Here is a 25014-nt window from a genome sequence, read left to right as displayed (position 1 = left end):
TTACTGCATGTCAGTCTCCAGGTTTTCTTCAGAATATGCATGACACTGATTTACTATGACACTATGGCAAATTAGGAGTCCACTAGGTGGTTCTCTAACTTTTTATTTTCAAGGACCCCCATAACTCTGAGAGTGCACAAATGGATCCAAATGGACCTGTAGCCATTTGTGCACTTTCAGAGTTACAGACCTGTAAAATGTCATTTAAGGCCATAGCTCTTTATGTGTTTCTGGTAATATTATTGTCCACTCATTTGTATGTCCATGGCAAAAATAGAATTTTGACAAAAATGTCCACCACAAGCCAGCATGGCGATGACCCCATGCAGCAAGAAGAGCACCACCTATAGACACACTGCGGCGTGGCGGCTTACAACACTGTAGAAGAGCTCAAGACCCTGATGCTGCTAGATAGGAGATTATGGAGGGCAGCGTTTCAGGAGTCCCGTGTTGGTGTTGGCTAGACCAGTGGTTCTCAACCTGTGGGTCCCCACATGATTTTAAGGGGTGGGGTCCCTCAGATGACAGTAAGTGACAATTTAAGGACTTTTAATTTTAAGACCTTTTAATACATCAAAAAAGAAGGAAAAAAAATAAAAAGTGCATTACTGCATCAAAAGTAATCAACAAAGTATACTATACAAACTGGTCAAACATTGGCCAAATTGTCAAATTATCTGTGGAACGAGTCAAACTAAATGTAATGCCTCAACTCCTACATTCCAAGTGCTTGTCAGGGTGGGGTGTGTCCAGTTCAAATATGATTATTTTGGGGGCTCACGGCCTGAAAAGGTTGAGCACCACTGGGCTAGACCGCACATTCACATCACATAAAATAAAATCATGTTAATGTTAATAATGTTGAATAAATGAATAAAAAATAGTAAAGAAGCACTTCAAGCACAGCATGTCTGAAAGACTTAAATTAATGTATTTATTATTTTCTTTTCATTGCACTAGGCTTTAATCTCAGACGTCACATGCGGTTTGTCCAATCAGATTAAAGCTGGCTGATTGTGGCGGTGATTTTCAAACGATCTGACGCTCGAGCGGGACAGGGCGCGCTGAAAACATCAGAGCTACAAGCCCACAGTGCGTCGTTAGACAAAGCTAAACCTGACTTCAGTCATGTCGTTTAGTGCATAGACGCGGTTTATCCTTAATGAAAGGAAAAAACATAATGGAAGAAGACGGGAGGAATTTTATTTTAAATGTTTTCTTTACTTTCAGCATTTTCTGGGGAAGAAAAGAGGAGGAAAGAAAAGAGATGGAGACCAAAACGGCAAGGCGTAGCAAGGAGTAGGCTATCTAAATTAGGAGTGAATTATAGACCAGTGGTTCTCAAACTTTTCGTGCCAATTAAGGATCCCCAAATTGATAAATATTAGCCTGCAGACCCCCATTTGAAAATATATGCCAGGGACCTCTGTAAGAGAACAGTGTGGCTAGCAGTGATTCTCAATGTTTTTAACTTCAAGGACACCATTTTAAAACTCTAGGACCCCAACATTCTCAGTGTTGCTTTAACTCTGAGAGTGTATGAGTCCAGTTGGTTCCATTTGTACACTCTCAGAGTTACAGTCCCACAAGGGTTCATTTGGTTAACTATCAATGATTTTTGCTGGGGAGTGGACCCCTGAAACATAAGGACCTCTCTGGACCCCGGACCCCACTTTGAGAACCACTGGGCTATAGGCTGTAGCCTGCATACGAATTAAGCAGCTGAGTTGTGTCTGTCGTGAAACAGTTGAACCGATGAAGTATACGGCCTATTGGAGAAGACGACAAAAGGTAAGAAATTGAACGTTAACTTTTCTATGCTGCTTAAATCATTTGATTGTAGACCCTTTTGGCAGCCAATTTTGACATAACATAAGTTGAACATAGGTGTTACCAATGATAGCCTAGCCTACTCATTAACAAGCAGCTTGCTCTGGCTGTTGCGAATTGAACGCACCTACGTATAATCATGAACACACCCATGTATCTGTTTACATTAGCTCAATGGTTCTCACACTTATGTCAAGGACAGACGAGTCCATTTGAACCCCCCAAAGAACACTGAGGGTACCTGCCTGGACCCCACCTTTTTCCTGTCTATAATCATATTTGTTTTTCCTGTCATATCATTTTCATTTTTATGTATTTAATGCATTTTCATCTTCTCCACTAAAACCATAGAGTTATGACTAAGACACTGGTTTTAGAGAACCACGGTTCTAGATTAGGCTACAGTGACCAGTGGTGTAAAGTTATTTACTCAAGTACTGTACTTATATGTACAATGTTGAGGTAGGCTTCTTTTACTTTACTGGAGTATTTCCAGTTTTCAATACTTAATACTTCTACTCCACTACATCTCAGAGGCAATCATTGTACTTTTTACTCCACTACAATTATTTGAAAACTTAGTTACTATACTTTCCTGATAAATTATTATTAAACATACATTAACCACTTTAGCCATATTTGAAAATAGCCAATCTACAAGCTCACAACACGCCATGCCACCTGTTGTGAGCTTGTAGATCTGACTTTTTCTTTTTGTACTTTAAGTGTATTTTGATGCCAATACTTTTGTACTTTTACTCAAGTAACAGAACACAGTTGGCGGTCAGGATATGGCTTTTTTGTTTTTTGAACTTGGCGTAGAAAAGGAATTATCCATAGGCCCCCTGACCTCTAGCCTACCTGTGGTCTGACTGACACACAGTGCTACAATGGATTGTGTGTTTGTTTTGGCACAGGCTGTGCCTTTTGGTTATGGTGACATATTGTCAACTAAGCCTGATAGACAACATGCTTTAATTGTTTTAGTTGAACACTGGTGCTGTAGATATAGGCTACATGTAGGTCTGGTCCATAGCGTTAGCAGTAGAGCTAGGCTACCTGTTTGGTTATTGTGTTTAATGGTTAATAGCAGTATGTGTTGTTTTGATTTACTGTATTCCAAAATAGGCCTAGAATTATGTCCTGTTTGTTGCACATCAGGAAAAAAGAAAGAAAGAAAAAAACAGTTCAAGTGACAAATTGTACAGTATTAAAGCAAAACTCAGAACATTTAGCATGACGTGAACAATAATTGAATGAACACAATAATTATGTTTGTGCTCTGTTATCGAAAAGACAAATATATGCTAGTGCCCACCTTGGGCGTGATGTTGCCCCTGCACCTTGAGACTGACTATTCCTGAGAGTTTTTTAGGAGAAGAATGGCTTTGTAATTAATGTGAACACACCTAAATCAAGAATTAAACTTTGTTTTTTATTGTCCTTTAGCTATATCATGATAAATGTTTAAAAATTAAAACTATTCAACAGGTGTCAAAAACTACATTTGATTTGTTTGGCCTAAGACCTTAAGTGATGCAGATAGATTCATTGCTCTTTGAACACAAGAAAGTTATTTGCATTCTAGTCTATAGAATGGGATGAGAGGGATGAACCAACAAAGAGAATATGATGTGACTTTTATTTTGTCTCCTGATACAAATAATATTTCAATGTGTCCTTCTCTTTTTGTAAACTGTTTTCTGTGCAGTTACCTAGTCCACACCTATTTAAGACCAAAGCACGCTTCTGGTTGGCTGGCGCTCTGTCTACCCGCAGGCAGTGCATGCGGCAAAGTTGCACTTTTATACTTTTTGCTGGCTTCGCCTTCTCCTGCCGCGATGGGGAAGGTGGCAGTTGCTCCTCTCCATATAGACAATGCATTGAAGCTGACCGTTTTCTCAAATAGCACTGCTGCTGTGAATTCAGTCCACACTGGCTGCATCATGGTCAGCAGAGAGAGAGAGAGAGAGAGAGAGAGAGAGAGAGAGAGAGAGAGAGAGAGAGAGAGCGAGAGAGAGAAAGAGAGAGGAACGCAGCATCATAATTCATCTCTTTCTTCAGAGGAAAGAGTCAATAATCAAGCTTAGTCATTTGTGTGTGTGTGTGTGTGTGTGTGTGTGTGTGTGTGTGTGTGTGTGTGTGTGTGTGAGAGAGAGAGAGAGGGAGAGAGAGAGAGAATGTGAATGCACAGATAACACACGTCAACTCATGTTGACTCATTTTACTTGATGGGAAACCTCTTCATTACTCATTATATATCTGTCTGTCTGTCTGTCTGTCTGTCTGTCTGTCTGTCTGTCTGTCTGTCTGTCTGTCTGTCTTTCTCTCTCTGTCTCTCACTGGAGACTCTTCCCTGAGTGCCAACAGGATGCCTGTGTGTGTGTGTGTGTGTGTGTGTGTGTGTGTGTGTGTGTGTGTGTGTGTGTGTGTGTGTGTGTGTGTGTGTGTGTGTGTGTGTGTGTGTGTGTGTGTGTGTGTGCTCATGTGCTCGTGCGTGTGTGATTGCTGTATATTAAACAACTGGGAAGCAGAGAGATCCTTGATTACAGATGAATAACAACAGGTGTAAATGGTTCATTTTATCAATGAAGCAGCATTGCTTGTGTTAGAGGGGTAAAAGCAGTGGTGGACAGTAACAAAGTACATTTACTTTTTCCATTCCTAGAAATGAAGGGGAGTCAAAAGAAAAACAATATTTGTCTTTGAAATGTAGTGGAGTGAAAGTCAAGTATCAAAAAATACAAATACTCAAGTAAAGTACAGATACTAAACATTTTGACATACTGTAAGTAGTACAGTACTCTAATAATCTCTCTAAATAAATGTACTTTGTTACTGTACACCACTGTTTGTCATCGCCTCCCTCCACATGACAGTCACAAGGGATCATTTCACTTCACTGCAGTCAAATTTATATGTACTCCTCAAACAAATGCCCACTGTTAATCATACTTCTAAACTCAACAAAGTAATACCGCCATTCCGTCATCAGCTGGGCAGTATTTTAACTGTATTTCTTGGATCTATATGAAAAATAAACTGCTATAATTCTTGTGGCCCAGGCTGAGGCTGTGCTTCTGACAAGTTCAGGATAATAACTCTTAAGAGGTTTAGTGCTGCATTCTCATAACAGTCATCTTTCATGTGAAAAGGCAACACTCAAGGCCTGTACTCCATCATAGGACGTTGTTGTGCGCTGAAAATAGCCGAATTACAAGCTCACAACGTGTGGCAAGCTTGAAAATCTGCTATTTCTTTTTTTAGAAATCATGCTTAATGAGTGGCGTTGTTTTTACAAAAATGAACCCATGACTCGTATATCAGATGTTTAGATGCGATCAAAATATCACTGAGAAGGCTTATTTTTGCGTGACAAAAACTACATATTCTGAGAATTGTTTTTGTAAGTATAAATCCTGCCCCACTGCTACAGCCACTAGACCTCTATGGTGGCTCACATGACCACGTTATGCAAAATAGAACATTGTGTATCTCAATTTGATATGATGAAACCCATTCCGAATCATACTGTGCATGAAAAAAAAAGCCTATGCATTATTATGCAAATAGGGTTTTATGGCTTGATAAACTGTTCCTGAAATATCAGACGAAAACATTTTAACTACTTTTTTAATGAATGTAATTTGTGAGGTGACAGTGATCTTGACCTTTAACCTTTGATCACCTACTTCAAATCAGTTCATCCTTGAGTCAAAGTGGCTGTTTGTGCCAAATGTCATCAAAATCCCTTGAGGCATTCCTGAGATATGGCGCTCAGAATTTGTAATGTGCGGACGGACGGACGGACGGACGGACGGACGTACGTACAGACAGACAGCCGTCTGTCTGTCCGTCAGACAGACGGAGGCGGACATTACAAAAACATAATGCTTCTGGCCATCCGTTTCGGATGCTGTCAATGCGCTGAATGGGACATTATCACGTTTAATCAGACTATTGATTGGTCTAAGTAGGTGAGATACTGACCTACCCACGTTTAATCAGACTATTGATTGGTCTAAGTAGGTGAGATACTGACCTACCCACGTTTAATCAGACTATTGATTGGTCTAAGTAGGTGAGATAATGACCTTAGTGACCTATCGACGGGGCTCAACAGTGTTTTGTATAAAGTATAGTTTTGGACTGCGACGGAGGCGGGCCGTCTCAAGCGAACTTGTGCCACGAGAGGCACCACCGAACGAGCTTAAGCAAATTGCTGCGCCGAACGTTGCGAAGTTTGCTTGAGCCGACTCAGCGCCGTCCGAGTTATGTACCGATAGGCATAGAATCGTAAATCACATTTGCCCCAACTTTTATCAACCCACAGAATAACGACAAAACACCTACTGAGCCCCGTCGGTAGGTCAGTATCTCACCTACTTAGACCAATCAATAGTCGGATTAATCGTGGGTAGGTCAGTATCTCACCTACTTAGACCAATCAATAGTCGGATTAAACATGATAATGTCCCATTCAGTGCATTCACAGCATCCGAAGCCGGTTCTCTGGCACAGCTGTCTGCCGGTGGATGCGTAAACTGTAGATCCAATAGTGAATGACTAACAAATTCCACCAGCAGACATGTTGGTTCATCCAGGGTTTATGCTCTAATTGGGGTGGAATGTATGTGTGGCATTCTACACGGTTTGTCATCCCCATACACGCACAGGCAGAGTTCCTTTAGGGGCAACTTAATTGCATAGTTTGTGTACTAATTACTTTTGCCCCAGTGGTTGTGTTGCATGGCCAAGAACAGACTCTTTTCATTATGATCTTGGACAGCCAGAGATGGGGTAATGATTTAGGAACACCATGTTCCATTCCCTCATTCCAAGCTGCAAATCAATTGATGCAGCATAATTATGAAAGAATGACAGAGATTATGAGGCAGAGAACTCTGAGAGTGTTAGTGTCAATGAACGTTCTCATCCCACCCTTCTCAACACACACAACTTGCACAAGCCACTTTCAAACAACTTAAACCAACACCCAAAAAGACATTTTCTCCACAATCTAAATTTGCATAATTTGTTTTATTTATTGTTATTGTCCTTTTTTAAATATTACTTCTAAATTGTTTTATTTTTATTTTCATTGAAGTGGACATCCCATAAAGTAAAGTCAAGCCTGAAGCCCTTAGCTGAGTTGTTTGCACATTGTCTGAACTAAAAAGTAAAGATTGGAGGAGTCGATTTGGGTTTTCCTCTCTCTCTCTCTCTCTCTCTCTCTCTCTCTCTCTCTCTCTCTCTCTCTCTCTATCTCTCTCCCTCTCTCTCTCTCCCTCTCACTCACTCTCTCTCTCTCTCTCTCTCCCTCTCTCTCTCTTGCTCTCGCTCTTGGTTCTCTCGCTTTCAGTCACTAACAGAACACAGTCAAATCAAGTTATTTTTAACATTGAGAGTGTAAAAATGGACCATTACACTTTCAAAAGTTACAGTAACACTCCGGATTCCTATAGTGCATCCCAACTCAACCTTCATGTATCATTTGTTTTGAACAAAGAGTGTACCTTACAGTATATTTACACATCTGACATACTGACTGACTGTATTACAATTTCACTTAGATAACGCAAGGAGGATTAAACTGAAAGTTTTTTATCATTCATATTTTTTTTGCTGTCTTAAACTCCTTTCCTTTAGTCCTCCGTTGACACACTTTACCTTCTCATGCTGGGTTTGTAATGATCTTGTCATCATTATCATCATCATCATTATCATCATTATCATCATTATCATCGAAACATCATTGTCACCATCATAATTATATCTATATATAACTCTTCAATAAATTCCTCTCTGACAACAACTGTACAATCGTACACAGTGTTTGACTTCTATATATATTTTTGGGAATATATTACTTGAACCTAACAAAAAAAAAGAAAAGAAAATATATTAATATCCCAAAGTAACAAAAACATGCATGTTTCAATGTTTTTGTCAATAAAAAACAAAAAAACAAAATAGGTAACATAATTGATGGGATCTGTTTTTCTTTTTTTCTTTTTTTTATTTACACTATATTGGCACTGTTTTTGTTGTGTTTTGTTGGAAACTGGAATGATCATAAAGAATACTATCAATTCTACTGTGTGTTAACACTCTCCTGGTACCGAAAGTCAGAGGCCTGCTCTAAATGTCAGGTTTGACCAACATACTCACTTTATAAACACACACAAAAAAAAGAAACAAGGCAAAATAAAGAGGGGTGAAAAGAGAAATTTTAGACTCATTCAGGGGGAAAGGGATACAGTGTGTAGAAAAAAGCTTTTCACTTCAGCTTGAAGGCTGATTTGTACGCCATCGTAAGAAGGAGTTGTGCAACATAAAAACACACGTTCTAGAAGACTTTGCATCGCAACATTTTAACCTCTTAGACCCTCTATTCTTAGTAAAGTTGTAAGTGTACTTGGACCGCTTTTTTCTGTCTACACCAAATATCTTTGCAAGAAACAAGCTCACAATGTGTTATTGTGAGCTTGTAGGTCGGCTATTTTTGTCTGATATGCCTCCCAGAACCTATGAACCTTTGGGGTTCAAATGGTTAAGTTTGTAGATCGGCTATTTTCGGCGCTTGGCTCCCTCATACAATGGCGTATAAATTAAGCATAGACTGTGGCAGTTTTCTCCTTTAGGCAGAAACCCTGTGACATCATGTCTAGTGACAATGTTTCCCAAATAATGGTCTCTCTCCCTACTTCTCATCTGGTGGACCTGCTGTTTACATTTATTAGGGTGAAAATTCAAAAAGAGAGCATTGATTTTTGCTTTGTTTTTTTTGTTTGTTTTTGTTTTTTGAAAACTCTTCTTCAAAAGCAGCATTAACTTACTCAGGCAAATTAGATAACCTAAGGAGACAAAAGTAATTGAACATTGCCAGAAAAGAACAACGACTCACTCGGTTCCAATTTTGGCAGGCAGGTAGGGATAACTGTCTTCAATTTCCAGTGCTTCCATGTCAAACTAGTGCTCGACAGTTAATCCAAGGTCCTTGTGTGTGAGCAAACATAGGGATGTGTGTACATGTGTTTGTGTGTCTCTACATACTCATATATTCAGTGCAAACACATTGGGTAAAAATCCCATCTTGACCATTAAACCACCAACTCTGTTATTTCAAGTGACAAAGTTGAACCTACACTAGAGTCCACCTTTCGACCGTCATCCCTTCCTTCACAGTTCTCTGTCGCGTCTCTTCGAAGAGATAAACCGATTTGGCAGACTGACATGCCTTTTTGTCTACCCAGCCCAACGGTGGGTCACGTGCTGCCATGCAGCCAGTTCCCACCCCACCATCCACCCCACCCCCGCCCAATTCCCACCCCCCCACCCACCCTGTGTCTGATCCTAGCACAAGCCAATGTACTTGAGATTGTTTTGGATGATCACGTCCGTGACAGCGTCAAACACAAACTGGATGTTGCTGGTGTCGGTGGCGCAGGTGAAGTGAGAGTAGATCTCCTTGGTCTCCTTGTTGCGGTTGAGGTCCTCGAACTGCCGCTGCACGTAGACGGCGGCCTCCTCGTAGGTGTTCTGGCCTTTGTAGTCGGCGAAGCACACTGTCAGAGGAATGCGTTTTATCTTCTCGGCCAGTAGATCTTTCTTGTTGAGGAAGAGGATGAGCGATGTGTTGGTGAACCAGTTGTTGTTGCAGATGGAGTCGAACAGGCGCAGGCTCTCTGCCATACGACTCTGAGGATGTCCAAGGTGGGGGATGGTGGGGGACAAATGTAAAGAAGAGAAAAGAAAAGAAAGTGAAATTATGAGAACATTTTTTTTTCACAGGTGTACAACATACATTGTAACAGCTCGCTACGGTCGGATGTTGTTCTCACATGTTGGATAAGGTGTTTTAGACCGTGCAGGGTCAGAGGAGATTTGAATGTCATTGTCAAGTATCACAGATCTCCACTTGACTTGGCAAAGGTATGGCTGCTCTGTTGTATCAACAAAGTCTCAAGATTCATTTAGGCAAATTCATTCTGACACAGTACACATATCTTGCCCTATTTCCTTATAAAAAATTGACCATGTGATTTAAAGTATGACAGTACTAAACTACAATTCTTCACGTCAGGGGATGAAAACCTTTCCCTGTTCCAAATGTCTGAAATGATCATGTGTAGCCATGAACAATGTTTATGTGGACTTCCAAGACTTTCAAGTACAATAAAGCTCCAACTCCAAACCTTATGCTCAGTGATGGCACTTTCACTCAACCCTTGGGTCTTAGCTATAGGGCACCAAAGGTACAACATGGCAAACTCTAACATTTCCCAACTTGTGTGTTTGTGCGTGTGTGTGTGTGTGTGTGTGTGTGTGTGTGTGTGTGTGTGTGTGTGTGTGTGTGTGTGTGTGTGTGCGTGCATGCATGCGTGTTTTCAAATAGGTCTTGTAGACAGTAGCAAATAGTCATTCAAGCCCTTATGCATAACCTTCTAATTCACATTGCAGTAAAGATCATTTATTTTCAAGTTTGTAGACATGAGGAAATGTGTGTGTAGAGAGAGAGAGAGAGAGAGAGAGAGAAAATGAATATAAGAGTACTAGTATTTGTATGTGCCAGTGTATGTGTAAGAGAAAAGAAGGAGCAAGTGGGCGGGTTCAACAAAGCTGCAGGCATGTGGTGAGTAGCCAGTAGCTTGTGACTGGGAGGTTGTCAGTCGGAAGACTGGGCTGCTGTTTAAAAGGTTACAGAAAAAAAGCTATCGTGCTCTGAGCAAATCACAAGATCTAGTCAGAGTCTGAGGAAGGGAAATAGTGAAAAAAGGCTTTGACAGATTACGTGTGTGTTTTGACGTTTTGACAATCATACGTAGCTAGCACTGTAATCTTCGAACCTGTCAGATTTTTGGGGGTTTTATGATTAAATGACCACAGGTATAGAAAGCTATGGCTGGCATTTAAAACATCTGAACAGCTCCCATTCCTTTTCATGTGGTGGTTACCCTTACAGATTGAAAGATGAGCTCTCCTTTTGGGATAAGTAGGCCTCCACACGGGATAAGGGTGACACATAAATAGTGTACATAATTTACGGAGTGGCTCCTAGGGGCCGAGCTGTCTAGAAGAGTGCCTGTCTGTCTGTCTGTGTGTCCGCTGCTAATCTTGCAAACCACTGGGCCGATCAGCGCCAAATGTCTTGTGCATGCTGCCAGTTGGTCAAAGTCAAGAGATGAATTAAACCATGAATATTTTTCACATATTGTGAATATTCTTTTATTTTTAGAACTTTAATGTCATACTGGAAGTCAATGGAGGTCAGACTGGGCTGAAACCTTGCCCAAATGACGTCATAGTACTGAGATTCACAGGGAAGCAATGCCGTTTATTACCCTCTGTTGTTTGTTTTTTCATATTTTTTCATTGTCTCCCCAGTTTATTTATGCCAATTCCTCATGTGTATAGTCCTGCTAATTTGCCAACCCGTACTGTTGGTCTGGGGAGGGTGTAGACAACCTCATACTCTCCTCCAATATAGATCTGTGTTCTGCCAATCTGCCCCATGCTGAACAGGTGCCCTGACCAACCTGTAGGAGTTGCTAGAGAACCCCCCCTGCTAGCTTCCCACTCGAGAACACGGCCAATTGTGTACATTGGAACGGACCGTGGAGGAATCGAACCACATTTCCACCCACTATCTATCCAGGCTATGGGACCCCGACCGTGGCTAATGATTACATAGCCTGCGGGGACCGTGAGTGCGACTATAGATCCCAGAATGCTAATAAACAGCTTAAAGGGATAGTTCACCCCCAAAATGACCTTTTTTCTATCGATTACTCACCCCATGGAGCCTTGAATTCATGGAGATTTTGTTGTTTTTGCCGCATTCCTAAGGACTCTTAGGAGACTCAAAGAGTCTCCTAAGAGTCCTAAGACTCAAAGAGTCTACGCCGGTCATCAAATTATTGGCTCAGGAATGCGACAAAAACAAAAAAAAAATACCACAAATTCAAGGCTTCATGGGGTGAGTAATCGATAGAGAATAAATCTTTTTTTGGGTGAACTATCCCTTTAAATCTGGGGAAAGTTAGTCACACTTAAAGTTCCCTTTAAGTGTGAAAGGTTTCCTCTATAATGACCATGCCCAAAATAGGGATGCCAGGTTGAAAGTGGTTAATAGGGTGTGAGGGAAGAAGGGAGTATAGTTCCCAGAAGGATGTAGCAAAAACACCCTTGCCTTCCTTCTCTTCAAAACACACAGATGTAGGCCCTACAGATACACACACACACACACACACACACACACACACGCCCACGCACACGCGCACACACACGCGCGCATGCACACACGCCCGCGCACACACACACACACACGCAGACACACATGCACGTCCCGACACATACGGTACGAACACACATGCAGTATGCAGGCACTGAGGCACTTATGCACCCATGCGAGCATGTGTGTGCAGTGCACACGCACACACATGCAGTTTTCCCCTCTAGTCTCCCTGCAGCAGCATCCTGTCCCCACGGGTCCATTTGTTTCAATTTGTGAGTTGAATTGAGAGTTGAGAGTTAAATGAATACTGAGGGTTTTACGCTGTATGCTGTCCAGACACGGGCCTTATTAAGCGCAAAGCATTAATGAAGAGGTTCTGCCCAACGTTAATGCTTTGTTTCCAGTAAATACAAGTTGCTGAAGTGAGGAGCCACCCCCACAATAATTCAATTCATTAAAGCTTCTTTTCAAATGCCACATGCGTCACAAGAAGGTACTCTTTGTAATGGCATCAATGGAGATATTTTCCCTTTCCCTCTGCTTTGCAACAATGCCTCCATGTCAGAACAGCCATTCTCTTTCAACTTGTCATCTCAGATTGAATGTCTTTCTAATTTATTCCTCATCCTTTTTGCACTACACTGCGTATAGTCGCGACGCAGTGAGATACATACGGTAACAAAGGAGAAAATAAAAATGGAGTCATGTGAATCTCGGCATCTACTGTACATGCATGGATTGAAGTTCTCAGTCTCCACGATTGATTTCAATCATTTGGAAAATTGCCTATCTACAAGCTTGTTGATAGGCTATTTTCGGATTTCTTTTTAAGATTAGAGCATTTTAAGTGGTCAAACTGGCAATTATGTTCAAAAGCATCTTCCATACAATCTTATTAGTCTCGGATATTTCATATATAAAAGCAAAGGTTAGAGCCTCAATCTGTGATTACACCTGGTTAGCAGTATGTATACTGTAACAGCAGGAACAATGTAAAACATCCTCATTTTACACATTCACATTGTGTTAATTGTTTAGGGAACAGTGCTAGTGTGTTTTTGTTTTCACAAATCGCACATTAGGACTTGGTCACACAAACATTTTCAGTCGTGAGATTTTATTTTGCTCTCATCCATGTACATGGGAGCGGCATAGCACCGATGTGGACCTCGGACTTCATGTGCCCAGCCTGTGACGTCACTCGTCTGTTCTATGATGCGTCTTAATATATCTAAATCCAAATTTGGGCACGGTTTCAGCCCAATCAGAGCCCCATTGACTTCCATTATCAAATTAAAGGCTAAATAAAACATAATGTGAATTGCATGGAAGTTGGCCTAGGCACTGATCAGTAGGGCTGGGTGCAATAACCGCAACACCGCCATACCAAGGTTGTGTAATGCATACAGTATGCGTGGTATGGATAATCGTGGTTCATAACCGTGATTATTATTATTGTTATTTTATTTTATTTTTCAAAAATGTAATTTTTTTCTTTTGGGGAGATACTGCCATACCGTCGGTAAACAGTGATTTATTACCACGATAACTAAAAATCCATACTACCCCAGCCCTACTGATCAGAGCAACAGTTTGCGAGATTATCTCTGGACACATGGTTTATACTTTGGCCATTCAAAAATAGACATGCAACACGTCACAACGCAACATGCTGTGAACTTGGAAGATCTGCAATTTTGAAACTTTTTGCCTCCAATGAAATACCCAAAATAGTTATGCCAGGGTCAAAGTGGTTATGTTAAAGTGACTAGCACTGAGAATCACATACACACTGGTATACTGTAACTCTGATAGTAAGGGACTCTTATCTAATTTCTATTTCACACCACTGCTTCTGGTTGCTAGGCATGACTATCATTTACAGCAACTGTATGCGATAATCCTATTTGCTTATCATACTGAATAGGTGGCATGATGTAGTTGCATCCATTGGTTAACTACATTAACATGTTTGTCCTAAAAAAACATTAGTCACACATTATTTGTCACGTATCACTCAGGCTTCAGTGGCCTCATTGTATTTCAGGCAGCTTACTCTGAAACCAATTTCAAAATGATTTTTTAAATCAAAATGAGCTAATTCAATTACAGGTGAGTAATGCTTTTGTTGTAACTCATTCACCAGTTATGATGTGTACTTGCCAAGAGATAAACGTAACTGAGTTCCCGAATATTGAAATTCTGAAATGTACTACCTAACTTGTACTACCTAAGCTAACTTGATTCTGAAGTAACGGCCAGTTTGAACTGAAAGATATTAACCGGGCTCAGGACTATATCCAATTTTCAGTTCTGTAAGTTTATTCAATGCTTATTGTGTGTCTGTGTGGACTGTTGAAGGGTTTACAATAAAAACACAAAAGCTTAAAATGATCCCTGGCTAACAAGCCTTATATACCTTAATACATTATAATTGCCCTCTATAACAACATTTTAAAATTAAAAACACCATTCATATTTTATTTATTTCAGAAATAGTTAATCTTTTTCACTCAATAGTTAATCTTTCACAACTCCCATTGCAAGTTGATGATGTCACTTGTCCATGTGTGGTCCAGCCCTATGGAATTTATGGAATGCATGCGCTGATAAAAAGTATTTAAAATATTGCTTTGATGCTCATATTAACCTTAGGAAGTATTAAGTTGTTTTTTATTTGCACATGCATTCCATACATTCCATAAGGCTGGGCCACACTTGGACAAATTACATCATCAACTTACGATGGGAGCGGTACCTGAAAGACGTACTATTTCTACAAGAAATAAAATATTTAAGGTGTTTTTAATTTCTAATTTTAGTTACATAGGGCAATTATAATGCACTAAGGCTTATTAGCCAGGGATCCTTTTAAACTCATTAATTTGCAATTAACGTTTTCAACACAAGAGTAGCACAAGAGGATTGATTACTGTCTCAGTTTGTGGTCTGCACTATAGTGCCTCATTAGCCACAATGATAATGCCAGCTAAAGACATTGTCACACTCGGGCAGAAACCTTGTATGTCCAAAACCGTTTAAAAACCGTTTAAAATAGCCAATGTACAAGCTGTGAGCTTTCACTACTTTTGTGTGACACTCTTGGATGATATGAGGTTTCTGCCCAACAGAGACGACATGGCTTCTTCTTTGGCTACTGAAAGCTACACTCAGTGGTGGAAGAAGTAGGCTACTGGCTTCAAAATGTACTTGAAGTACCAAAGTAAAAGTACAAAAGTAAAACAGGCGATCTACAAGCTCACAACGCATCACATCGCAACACGTTGTGAGCTTGTAGATCGGCTATTTTCAAATAGCTGAAATATAAAATACGGCTTGAGTGTTTAATGTATATATTAATAGTGAAAATAATCTGCAAAGTAACTAGTAACTAAAGCTATCAATAATTGTAGTGGAGTAAAAAGTACAATATTTGCCTCTGAGATGTAGTGGAGTAGAAGTATAAAGTATCAAACTTTTTAAATTACTCAAGTAAAGTAAAAGTAGGCCTATCTCAAACTTGTACTTAAAGGACGACTTCACCCATTTTCACCCTATAGTATATTCATATAATTGGTCCTCATTAATGCTTATATTTTAATATGGTACCATTTTTGTGTACCCCGTCTTATCTCAGAGGAGGGCTGTGGACAGTTCAGAAACCCTTATAGAAACTGTAGGTTTTCTATTCCTGGAAAGTTGGCATGTTATGATGGAATCCATTGTTCTCGCGTTAATAAAAAAACAAAAACCTGCTTAAGTAGGCGGGTTTCTGAAGTGTCCACAGCCCTCCTATGAGACACAGACTGGTTCAAAATGGTACCATTTACCATGACCATTAGTGAGGACCAATTATATGAAGATAGGTTGAAAATGGTCATCCTTTAAGTACAGTACTTGACTAAATATTCTTAGTTATTTTCCACTGGGTACACTACTAGTGGATACAAACGTCCAGTATGTAGCTCTACATAATAATAGGTCCACAAAATAATACAGACACACAGGTGCACATGCACACATGCACGTGTAAAAGCACACAATACCAGGGCTGCAACTATAGACTATTTTCTTAGCGATTATTCTATCGATAACTTTTTTGATTTGGTCGAATAATCGAGAAGTGTGTTTCTTTGATCATTTGTCGCATTTCATGTATAAATGAATCGACTCAAAAATAAATAAATAATTTTTGATTGATTTCTAATCAACAAAACCCTGTGACATACTAGCGTCATGTCCAGGGAGTGTACTTGTACATCAAGCTGCCTCACGCTACAGAAACAAGAGATAGGTTCCTGCCGGCCTCATGGTTCGACAAGGCTTACTTGCTAATCAACTAAACCGATTATTGTCCGAAGCCCATTCTATACTTTGTTGTATACAGTGTCCCACAAAAATAACGGAAATAACCGATCTACAACCTCCGATCTACACCTTTTTCCATTAATCGAGAAGTGTGTTTTTGTGAGCTAGATTGGCTATTTTCGCTATTTCTGAAAATACATTTATTTTTTACCCAAAATCAATCAATTTTTATTAAAATCGGTTAACGATTATTTTTCATAATCAATTAAATCGACTAGATTGATTAACTGTTACACCGCTACGACATACACATGTGCATGCACACACACCACGCGAACACACACACACACACACACACACACACACACACACACACACACACACACACACACACACAGACACAGGCGCACGCACACACACACACACACACACACACACACACACACACACACACACACACACACAGACACAGACACAGACACAGACACAGACACACGCGCACACACACACACACACACACACACACACACACACACACACACACACACACACACACACACACACACACACACACACACACACACACATTTGTGTTCTTTCCAGCGCTGGTGTTTGTTGTACAAGCAGCCTTCTCATCCTCCATTCCCTAGCCACACATCTCACTGTCAACAGCCCAGGATTAGGAGCATTTGACTGGCCTGTTGCTAAGCAACAGTAACCCAGGCAACCAATTCATTATGAAGACAAGGATGGGACAGGGGGAAAAAGCATCAGGGCTTGGTTTGGTGGGCAAAAATGGTTACACTGTGATTTTTATTATTCTGTCTCTTATATAGGCTACTATGTAAGTAATGGATGGGATTATTTTCTACCTTTTATGAAAATACAACAATAATGCACGCTGTCAGTGGACAGGAACAGGATACAGCTTTATTATGAAAACGTATGTATATTATTTAAGATGCAAATTGATCTCAGATGAGCATTTATATCCTTAGATACTTTATGACAGTGAAGAGACAAACAGTGGTACTGTAAAGTGCCTGCCCACCACCGCGGAGGTATCCGGCTTTGTCGAGCATCGCCGCCTATATACAAATACAATTGGCCCGTGTTCGGGGGAGGGAAGCTGGGCGGGGATAGCCTGGAAACCAGACGAATCTGCCACCATAGGCATTTCTTTTAATCCGCCCCTTGGAAATGCAGGTTCCACACAGAGATCCCAGACTAATAGCTAAGCACTGATATTAGTCTGGCCATGCCAGGCTAGGGCGGGGAGGGTGATACTTGTCACTGCAGGTACTCCTACGGGCTGGGGCAGCACTTGTCAGCAGGTAGTGTTGGGCGGGAGGAGTAGGATGAAGGCTCTAGTCTACGTCCTCCCGGTGGGGGCTCCTCACTGGCAGGGTCAGAGTCAGCAGTGACAACACAAATGTGTATGGGGAGGAATCAATTGGCATAACGACTAAATTGGGGAGAAAAGGGGTGTAAAGCACAAATGAATACAAATAAAATAGCTGATCTACAAGCTATACGCTGTGTGTGCGTGTGTATACAACAGATTTAGTGTTCATTCACTAGTGAATTATTGTGAATAGATGCGAAAATGTATGCAAGAGCAATAGTTTTGTGATGCCATGCATACAGATTGTGAGAGAACGTGAGGAAAGTGTTGTGAGACCACATAAAAATACTGTGAGAGAAAGAAAGTGTTGAGACCATTTATCTCCCCCAAATACATTTTTCAGATTCCTTCAGGGTCTCTGTAATTTGAAATTCCAACCAACACGTTATCTATAGTGGATGGATGGTTGCACATTTTTAAATATAATTTTAAGTGTCTCCAAATTGTGACGAGTGGTGTGTCCGTCCAATATTTCATAATTTTACACGTCCACTTTCTAGGGTCTCTCTACAGAATTCAACTTGCAGGGTGTACATTTCTGTTTCAACAGAACTGCTAGAGGGATGATTGTGAATGTTTATCATCACATTATTGTCCAAGGGCGCAGGAAAAACACAGGAATAAAAGAATCTGCTCAAAATATTTGTAGTCCTTTTAGAAGTATTGAAGAGTGGAACAGGCACAATAACCGAGTCAATCTCTATGACCTGAGTCCACTAATAAAGATTGAATTGATAGATAGAATTTTATTTTGATACCTCACTATTTCTCAGGCACTATTTCACAGTCTTTTGCTACGTAATCATGCTTCAGAAATGCAGTGAAGATATGTAAAAATTATGTCATGAATGTTGTCATGGAGTTGCTAAATAAAACCTGTGCAAAATAATTTTGCACAAGAAGAGTATTCAGTTTGTAAAATGTGATGTGAGCAAAAGTCAGCTCCTTGGCTCGACCCGGTTTGGCAGATTTCCTTTAAGTTGATTTTGCGTTCTTGTCTGATAACCCACTGTATATGAGTATGCTCTGTTAACGCCCTTTGCTGTCCTCAATAATATAGTGTGTTTTCTACCATTTTAACCCCCAACATATAGTACTGTAATGTAACAATGCTGTTCAATCACCCAGGCCTAGGTATGCTGAAAGCACAGCTAATGCACACACATGCACATATGCACACATACACATGCACGTGCATGCATGCACACACACACACACACACACACCCATCTATGCATTAATGAACTGTAAATATGATCTCTCCGCTGCCTAGGGACCTTCTCCATGGGTGGCTGCTCATCTCAGAGAATCCATCCGCTCTCCATAGAAAATGAATTGGATCCGTTGACTGGACATCCGTCAATGTGTGCAGTTAGGTCTACGTACGGTATGTGTCAAGGTTCAAGGATCAAGGTTTATTTATTGTTACATCTTGCGTGGGTAATATAAGAGTAGAATTATTTTGCTAGCTCAGACATTGTGGTAGCAATAACAATAATAATAATAATGATAATAAAATAATAATAATATAACATTATCATCGTAGTAATCATAATAATCATAATAATGGATGTTGTACTGTAGCAACTATAAACATGTTTCAAAGATTCAGCAACCATGGTTAGTCACAATTAATTTGTGTTACTCAGAAGTGCCTACTTGATGTTGTAGACAGCAAAAACATTGTTAATGCTATAAATAAATAGCCTTGCCAGCCTTAAAACTACTCCTGTAGCATTTACCAACACTCTCTTTTACTTTCTTTTTTCATTCCTTTCCTACTGTAAGAAATCACTTCTGCACCTGTGCTCTCGCTCATACAGTGCTTTCACAATGAATCTACTTATTCTCACAGGTACATATTCACACTTTATCCTGTGAACTCAATTAGCGCTGTACTGGGTTTTTCTCCTCAGTGTTTATTTTTGCCCTAAAAACACAACAGATTTTGTGTAATACTATCACAATGTACAACATGTTGTTTACAGAAATGGCTAAGGTTACAAATGTTTATTAATTTTACTAAGGGAAGAAAAAAAATTGTGTATACAGTATAGTGTATTATTTATTGTTGGGATGGTATCAGGAAGTTGGGATAGTACAATATTAGACTCATCCTAAAAACCTTTCCTGGGTGCCTAGAAAGACCAAAAGGTCTAATCTACAGTTGACTTTATGTAAATTACTCTCAAGCAATCCCTATCAATCCAAAACACTCAGATAAGACAGTGGATATGCTATTGGATTGAAAATAGCTCACATCCTATATGGCCAACTAAATATAGAATGTATTACTCTAGGACTTGGGTACAGTTCTTATATCGTCCCACGCTATACTTTAAAAACATATATTGTACTTGGTGTCTGTAGGAATAAGTAGGGGTATGACAATTGTCTAATTGTTAACACTTTAGCGCCATGGCAGTAGCATAATGTGCAGGGAAGTCGTTTGGAGCTGTCGCACAGGACCTTGTGCCATAGGCAGGCACAGATTCTATTTAGCTTTTAATAGGCTACATTTAGAAATGTCCACACACTTAGTCATATTCATACTAATATAAAATACTAATATAAGATACAGTACAATCATACTAATTTCAAATCACCCTGGTATGACCTACATGGAATATATGGTGGAATAGTCCTTTAGTCCTATTATGTGCGCTTACGTATATAGGTCTATGTCAATTTTGGGTGCTTAAGTGAGTTTGACACTTCATTGTGCATGGTGTTTTTTGCATTGTGCGTGGAGTATGACTGCTTTATGAAATCCTAATAAACATACAGTAGTTGGACTTGGTAGCTAATCTAAATACTAGTGAGTATGTTACTATTTATATATTATTTAACAGCAGTGAAGGGTAGAATATACCTGTAGGTTACAACATTAGTTCTCAAAGTGGGGTCCGGGGACCCCCAGGGGTCCTTGAGGGGGTTCCAGGGGGTCCCCAGCAAAATGTGTGAAAATAGCATCACAATAGTTTTAACCTTTTATACTTTGGCTATTCAAAAATAGCAGATATACAAGCTCATTGCGCGGCACCGATTGCCGCGCTATGAGCTTGTAGATCTGCTATTTTTGAAAAATCTTGAAGATTTGTGCAAATCTTTGAATATATTTATTTTAAAGCGAACATTTTAACACAAATTTTTGCTTCTGGGGGGTCCCTGGCACAACATATTTTCAGATGGGGGTCCCCGGCCAAATATATATCAATTTGGGGGTCCCTGGCATGAAAACGTTTGAGAAGCACATTGTAACAATGTATCACACCAGAGGAATAAATACATGCAGGCGTGTCGAGCATGCATGTTAGCGCATCATGACAAAGGCCCTGCACTGCCAGCTCTGTACAGGGCCTCACCAATCTCCCAGACAGGCCTGCCATTGTATTAGTTGAGTCACTTTACTGTACACGCCTACTAGGGATGGGTGATATGGCTATCACCATTATTTCAAACCTTTACCTCGATTGCAATTAATGGGGGAGAAAAAAAAATGAATAATGAAAATAGCAAATTTTCAAGCTCACAAAGCATCGCATCACAATGCGTTGTGAGCTTGTAGATCGGCTACTCTCGTTATGTTTGTCTCCATTGTACAACCACCATTGTACAACAAAGTATAATAGTTTTACCACTTAAACCCTTGTTTGTGGTACTCTACTAGCCCGGGTTAGGGTTAGCGGTTAGGGTTATGAGCTTGGGTTAAATCTGATTTCTAAAGCTGTTTCCCAGTCTGCACACTGGACACTGCAGCCTAGGATAGATAGGAGGATGAATGGATGGGTAGATGAGAGGGATGTATAGAGGGAGCATGGGAGGTTAGATAGAAGGAAGGAAGGAAGGAAGGATGGATGGATGGATGGATGGATGGACGGATGGATATCATGGATATCATCCTTATTTGTTGATGATATATATTATTGTGTTATTTTTTTATACTATGTTGATGAATTGAATACATAGGACCACAATGGAAACAAGTCCCCAGGACAGGATTTCTGACTAATAAAGTATTCAATAGATAGATAGATAGATAGATAGATAGATAGATAGATACTGTCGATAGATGAGTGTGAATGGTTAGAAGATGGAAGGATGAAGGAATGTGAGAAGGGAGGGATGAATGAGTAGAGAGGGTTGACATGAAATAGCAGCACTGCAGAACAAGGGATAAAAAGCAGACAGCAAATATACTGTAGCATGTGGTTATTACTAGATGTACGTGAACACACCAATACATCTATTTGGAAATTGATAACATGCTATAGGAGCCAGATTAAAGCTGCAATCCAAAACTCATTTTAATTAATTTAATGTATTAATTGACAAGTAGTCCTGCCTGAAGCACATACTGTGAGCCCAATATCTCCCCTGGCCGAGGGCAGATTCTATATTACTACTATTCTAACTATATACATAGTCATACGACGAATACCAAAAATAGCAGATCTACAAGCTCACAACGCATCGCATCATGAGACGTTGTGAGCTTGTAGATCTGCTATTGTCACTATCTTTGAAAATGAAGATTACTGAGGAGTGTAATCTATAATGACTTGCCCAAAATAGGGACGCCCAGGAATAATAGTGTTTAATACTGAGCGTCATAGTATAGTCCCCTAAGCAGACACAAATCCCGAATATCTCAATTAATGGGGACATTACAGCAACAGTCTGTGAAAACAATGAGGATGTTAACCTGTATTGTATGTGTGCGTGTGCATGTGTATGTGTGCGTGTGCATGCGCATGTGCGCGTGTGCTTGTGTGTGAGTGTGGCTATCTGTGCATGCGTTCACACGTGTGTGTGTGTGTGTGCTTGTGTGGCCCCTTGAAGTTAGCTTCTCTTACCGTTTGGTTGTCCTCATAGAGTTTGAGGTCATAGCCACTTAACTCGACACAGAAAATGATTGCGGTCACGCCCTCGAAACAGTGGATCCACTTCTTTCTCTCCGAACGCTGTCCCCCCACGTCCACCATCTTGAAAGTGAGCTCCTTGAAGGTGAACTTGTTCTCCACAATACCAGTGGTCATGTCGCGGGAACGCAGGATGTCCTCTACGGTGGGGATGAACTCGATCGCAGAGATGCGGTCCAGGTCGTTCAGATAGTAGGAGGTGTTGTCCTCCAGGTGGTACTCGTTAGAACGCTGGAAACACTCTTGCACCCCCGAGTCAGCCCACAGGCGTTTCATGACCCCCTGCAGCTCCAGCGTGATCTCCCCCTTGCTTTCGGCTGGGCCTGTGAGGGCAAAGAGCTGCACAGCGTCGTAGGCGCGATCGGCGTTGTGGAAGTCGATCTTAAGGGTGGCCAGGGCCCGGATGATGCGCGTGAGGGAGTCGATGGCGTTGTAAAGGATGAGGGGCTTGTATTCCTTGCAGGCATCCAGGTTGAAGCCTCCGCTGTGGATGATCTTCATCTGCTTGACGATGGTGCTCTTGCCCGAGTTGCTGGTTCCCAGCAACAGGAGCTTGATCTCGCGCCGCTGCCGCTGACTCTCCGAGCGCAGGTGGCGGTCGATCCGCCGCGAGCGCCTCGCGGCTTCCTTCTCTTCTGAGCTCTGGCGGCATCCCATGGTGCCCTGTGATAGATTTCGCACACAGGAAAACGTGGCTGCGAAGAATGATACCAACGTAGAGGGAAGGAGAAGTGATACGAGTGTAGAGTTGAACTTGTGTTCGGCCTTGTACTTGCAGAAGCTTGCCGGGGGCCGAGATAGTCCAATCTGGTTCACCTGCTAATCTCTGCTCTCAGAAAAAGTAAACCACCACAGAAAAGGCGTGAATCAGGAATGTTTCATTCTCCTTGTTCCGCAACCTGGTCTGGAAGTCCATGTGACGGCAGAACCCAAGCTTCAGAGCTGGCCTTGGCACGGGGCTCTACCAGGACATGGTGGGATGCCAACGTGGAGCCTGGCACTGAGGTTGGACTGCCTGCTGATGCCAAGGGAGCGGTGGGTTCATAGCAAGGGACTCCTCCTGAGGAAGTGCCCTGGAGGAGGGGTGGGGCGGCGACAGTGTACGTCAGTGAAGACAGTGTTTGGGGTCGATGGGTGTGAATAACGAGACCCCCTTGCACTCCACCCACATGGTTCTTGTGGTGCTTCTCCCTTTGTCTGGCTGTCACGACTGCCCACGTCACTCCGAGACTCTCTACCCGGACCCCCTGGCTCCTCTGTGGGACGATGACCCTCAGATGACTGAAGCCGTCCAATTCTGCACACAGAATAGTGGAGAAAGAAATTAGCAGTGGTTCGGGGAGAATCTGAGCAGTTTTTCAGTCAAAACAAATATCACACATGTTCAAACTGACTTTATCCGCATCATCAACTGCTATTTTTAAGTAAACTGCATGTATTCAAATCTAAATGGAGTTATCTTAAGACCAGGAATGCATCTGTGTAATTTTAGATTTCTTTGGCTATTCAAAAATAGCAGATCTATGAGCTTGTAGATCTGCTATTTAAGAAAATAATTTGGCCACGGACCCCCATCTCAAAATATTGTGTTCCCCGAAGCAAAGATTGGAGTTAAAAATGTTTTTAGAAACGCTTTAGAAACTCCCCTGTGAAACGGTCAGTGTCGTGTGTCATGTGGCTGCGATACCATTTCACTGTATCCACTACCTCTTTACTCCTGTTCCTGACGCTTATACACTTCCCTTCTCGCAGTCCTGTGTTACCATGGCATATTAGATAGTCAGCCGCAGCAGATCTCACTTCATGTTTCCATTTAACTCACAAGCACACACGCCTGCCAACATACACACACACACACACACACACACACACACACACACACACACACACACACACACACACACACACACATGCACACAGTCATTGCATGGATTAAAGCAAAATAAAATCTTACGACCAAGTCCTAATGTGCGCTTTGTGAAACAGTGTGAAAGGAGCTCCCCCCCCACACACACACTACTGACACTAGTGCTGTTTCCTAAACAATTCACAAATTATGTAAAATTATGTTTAGTAATGTTCCGCTGTTCTACATACAGCCAAATAGGTGAAGAAATCACAGACTGAGGCTTTAACCTTTGCTTTTATGAAATATCCCATACCATTAGGGTTTTATGGAAGATGCTTTTGAACATATTGCTAGTTTGACCACTTCAAATGCAGTAATCTTAAAATAATAGCCTAAAATAGGCTATTTTAGCTGTGCAACATGCTTCCATAGAAGACATGCTGGCTTCTGTGGAATCCAAACG

At 41.0% G+C, this 25014-nt stretch overlaps 1 protein-coding gene across 3 annotated transcripts in view; it reads right to left on the bottom strand.

Moving 5' to 3' along the window:
* Nucleotides 1–9179: 9179 nt before the first annotated feature.
* The window catches only part of gnaz (guanine nucleotide binding protein (G protein), alpha z polypeptide), a 42911-nt gene continuing 27076 nt past the window's right edge, over nucleotides 9180–25014 (bottom strand). For all 3 annotated transcript variants that reach the window (XM_084046884.1, XM_084046885.1, XM_084046886.1), the window contains 2 exons: nucleotides 22637–23999; nucleotides 9180–9531 (listed from right to left, as the gene is read on the bottom strand). In XM_084046884.1, coding sequence (XP_083903010.1) covers nucleotides 9187–9531; nucleotides 22637–23359 — 1068 coding nt within the window. In that variant the 5' untranslated portion in view covers nucleotides 23360–23999 and the 3' untranslated portion in view covers nucleotides 9180–9186. The remainder of the gene's footprint in view (nucleotides 9532–22636; nucleotides 24000–25014) is intronic.

The sequence above is a fragment of the Gymnoscopelus microlampas genome (genome assembly GCF_963454915.1).
Source record: "Gymnoscopelus microlampas genome assembly, chromosome: 21".
Lineage (NCBI taxonomy): Eukaryota > Metazoa > Chordata > Actinopteri > Myctophiformes > Myctophidae > Gymnoscopelus > Gymnoscopelus microlampas.
The sequence above is the reverse complement of the archived record's forward strand: the minus strand, read 5'-3'. Positions and strand labels throughout refer to the sequence as shown.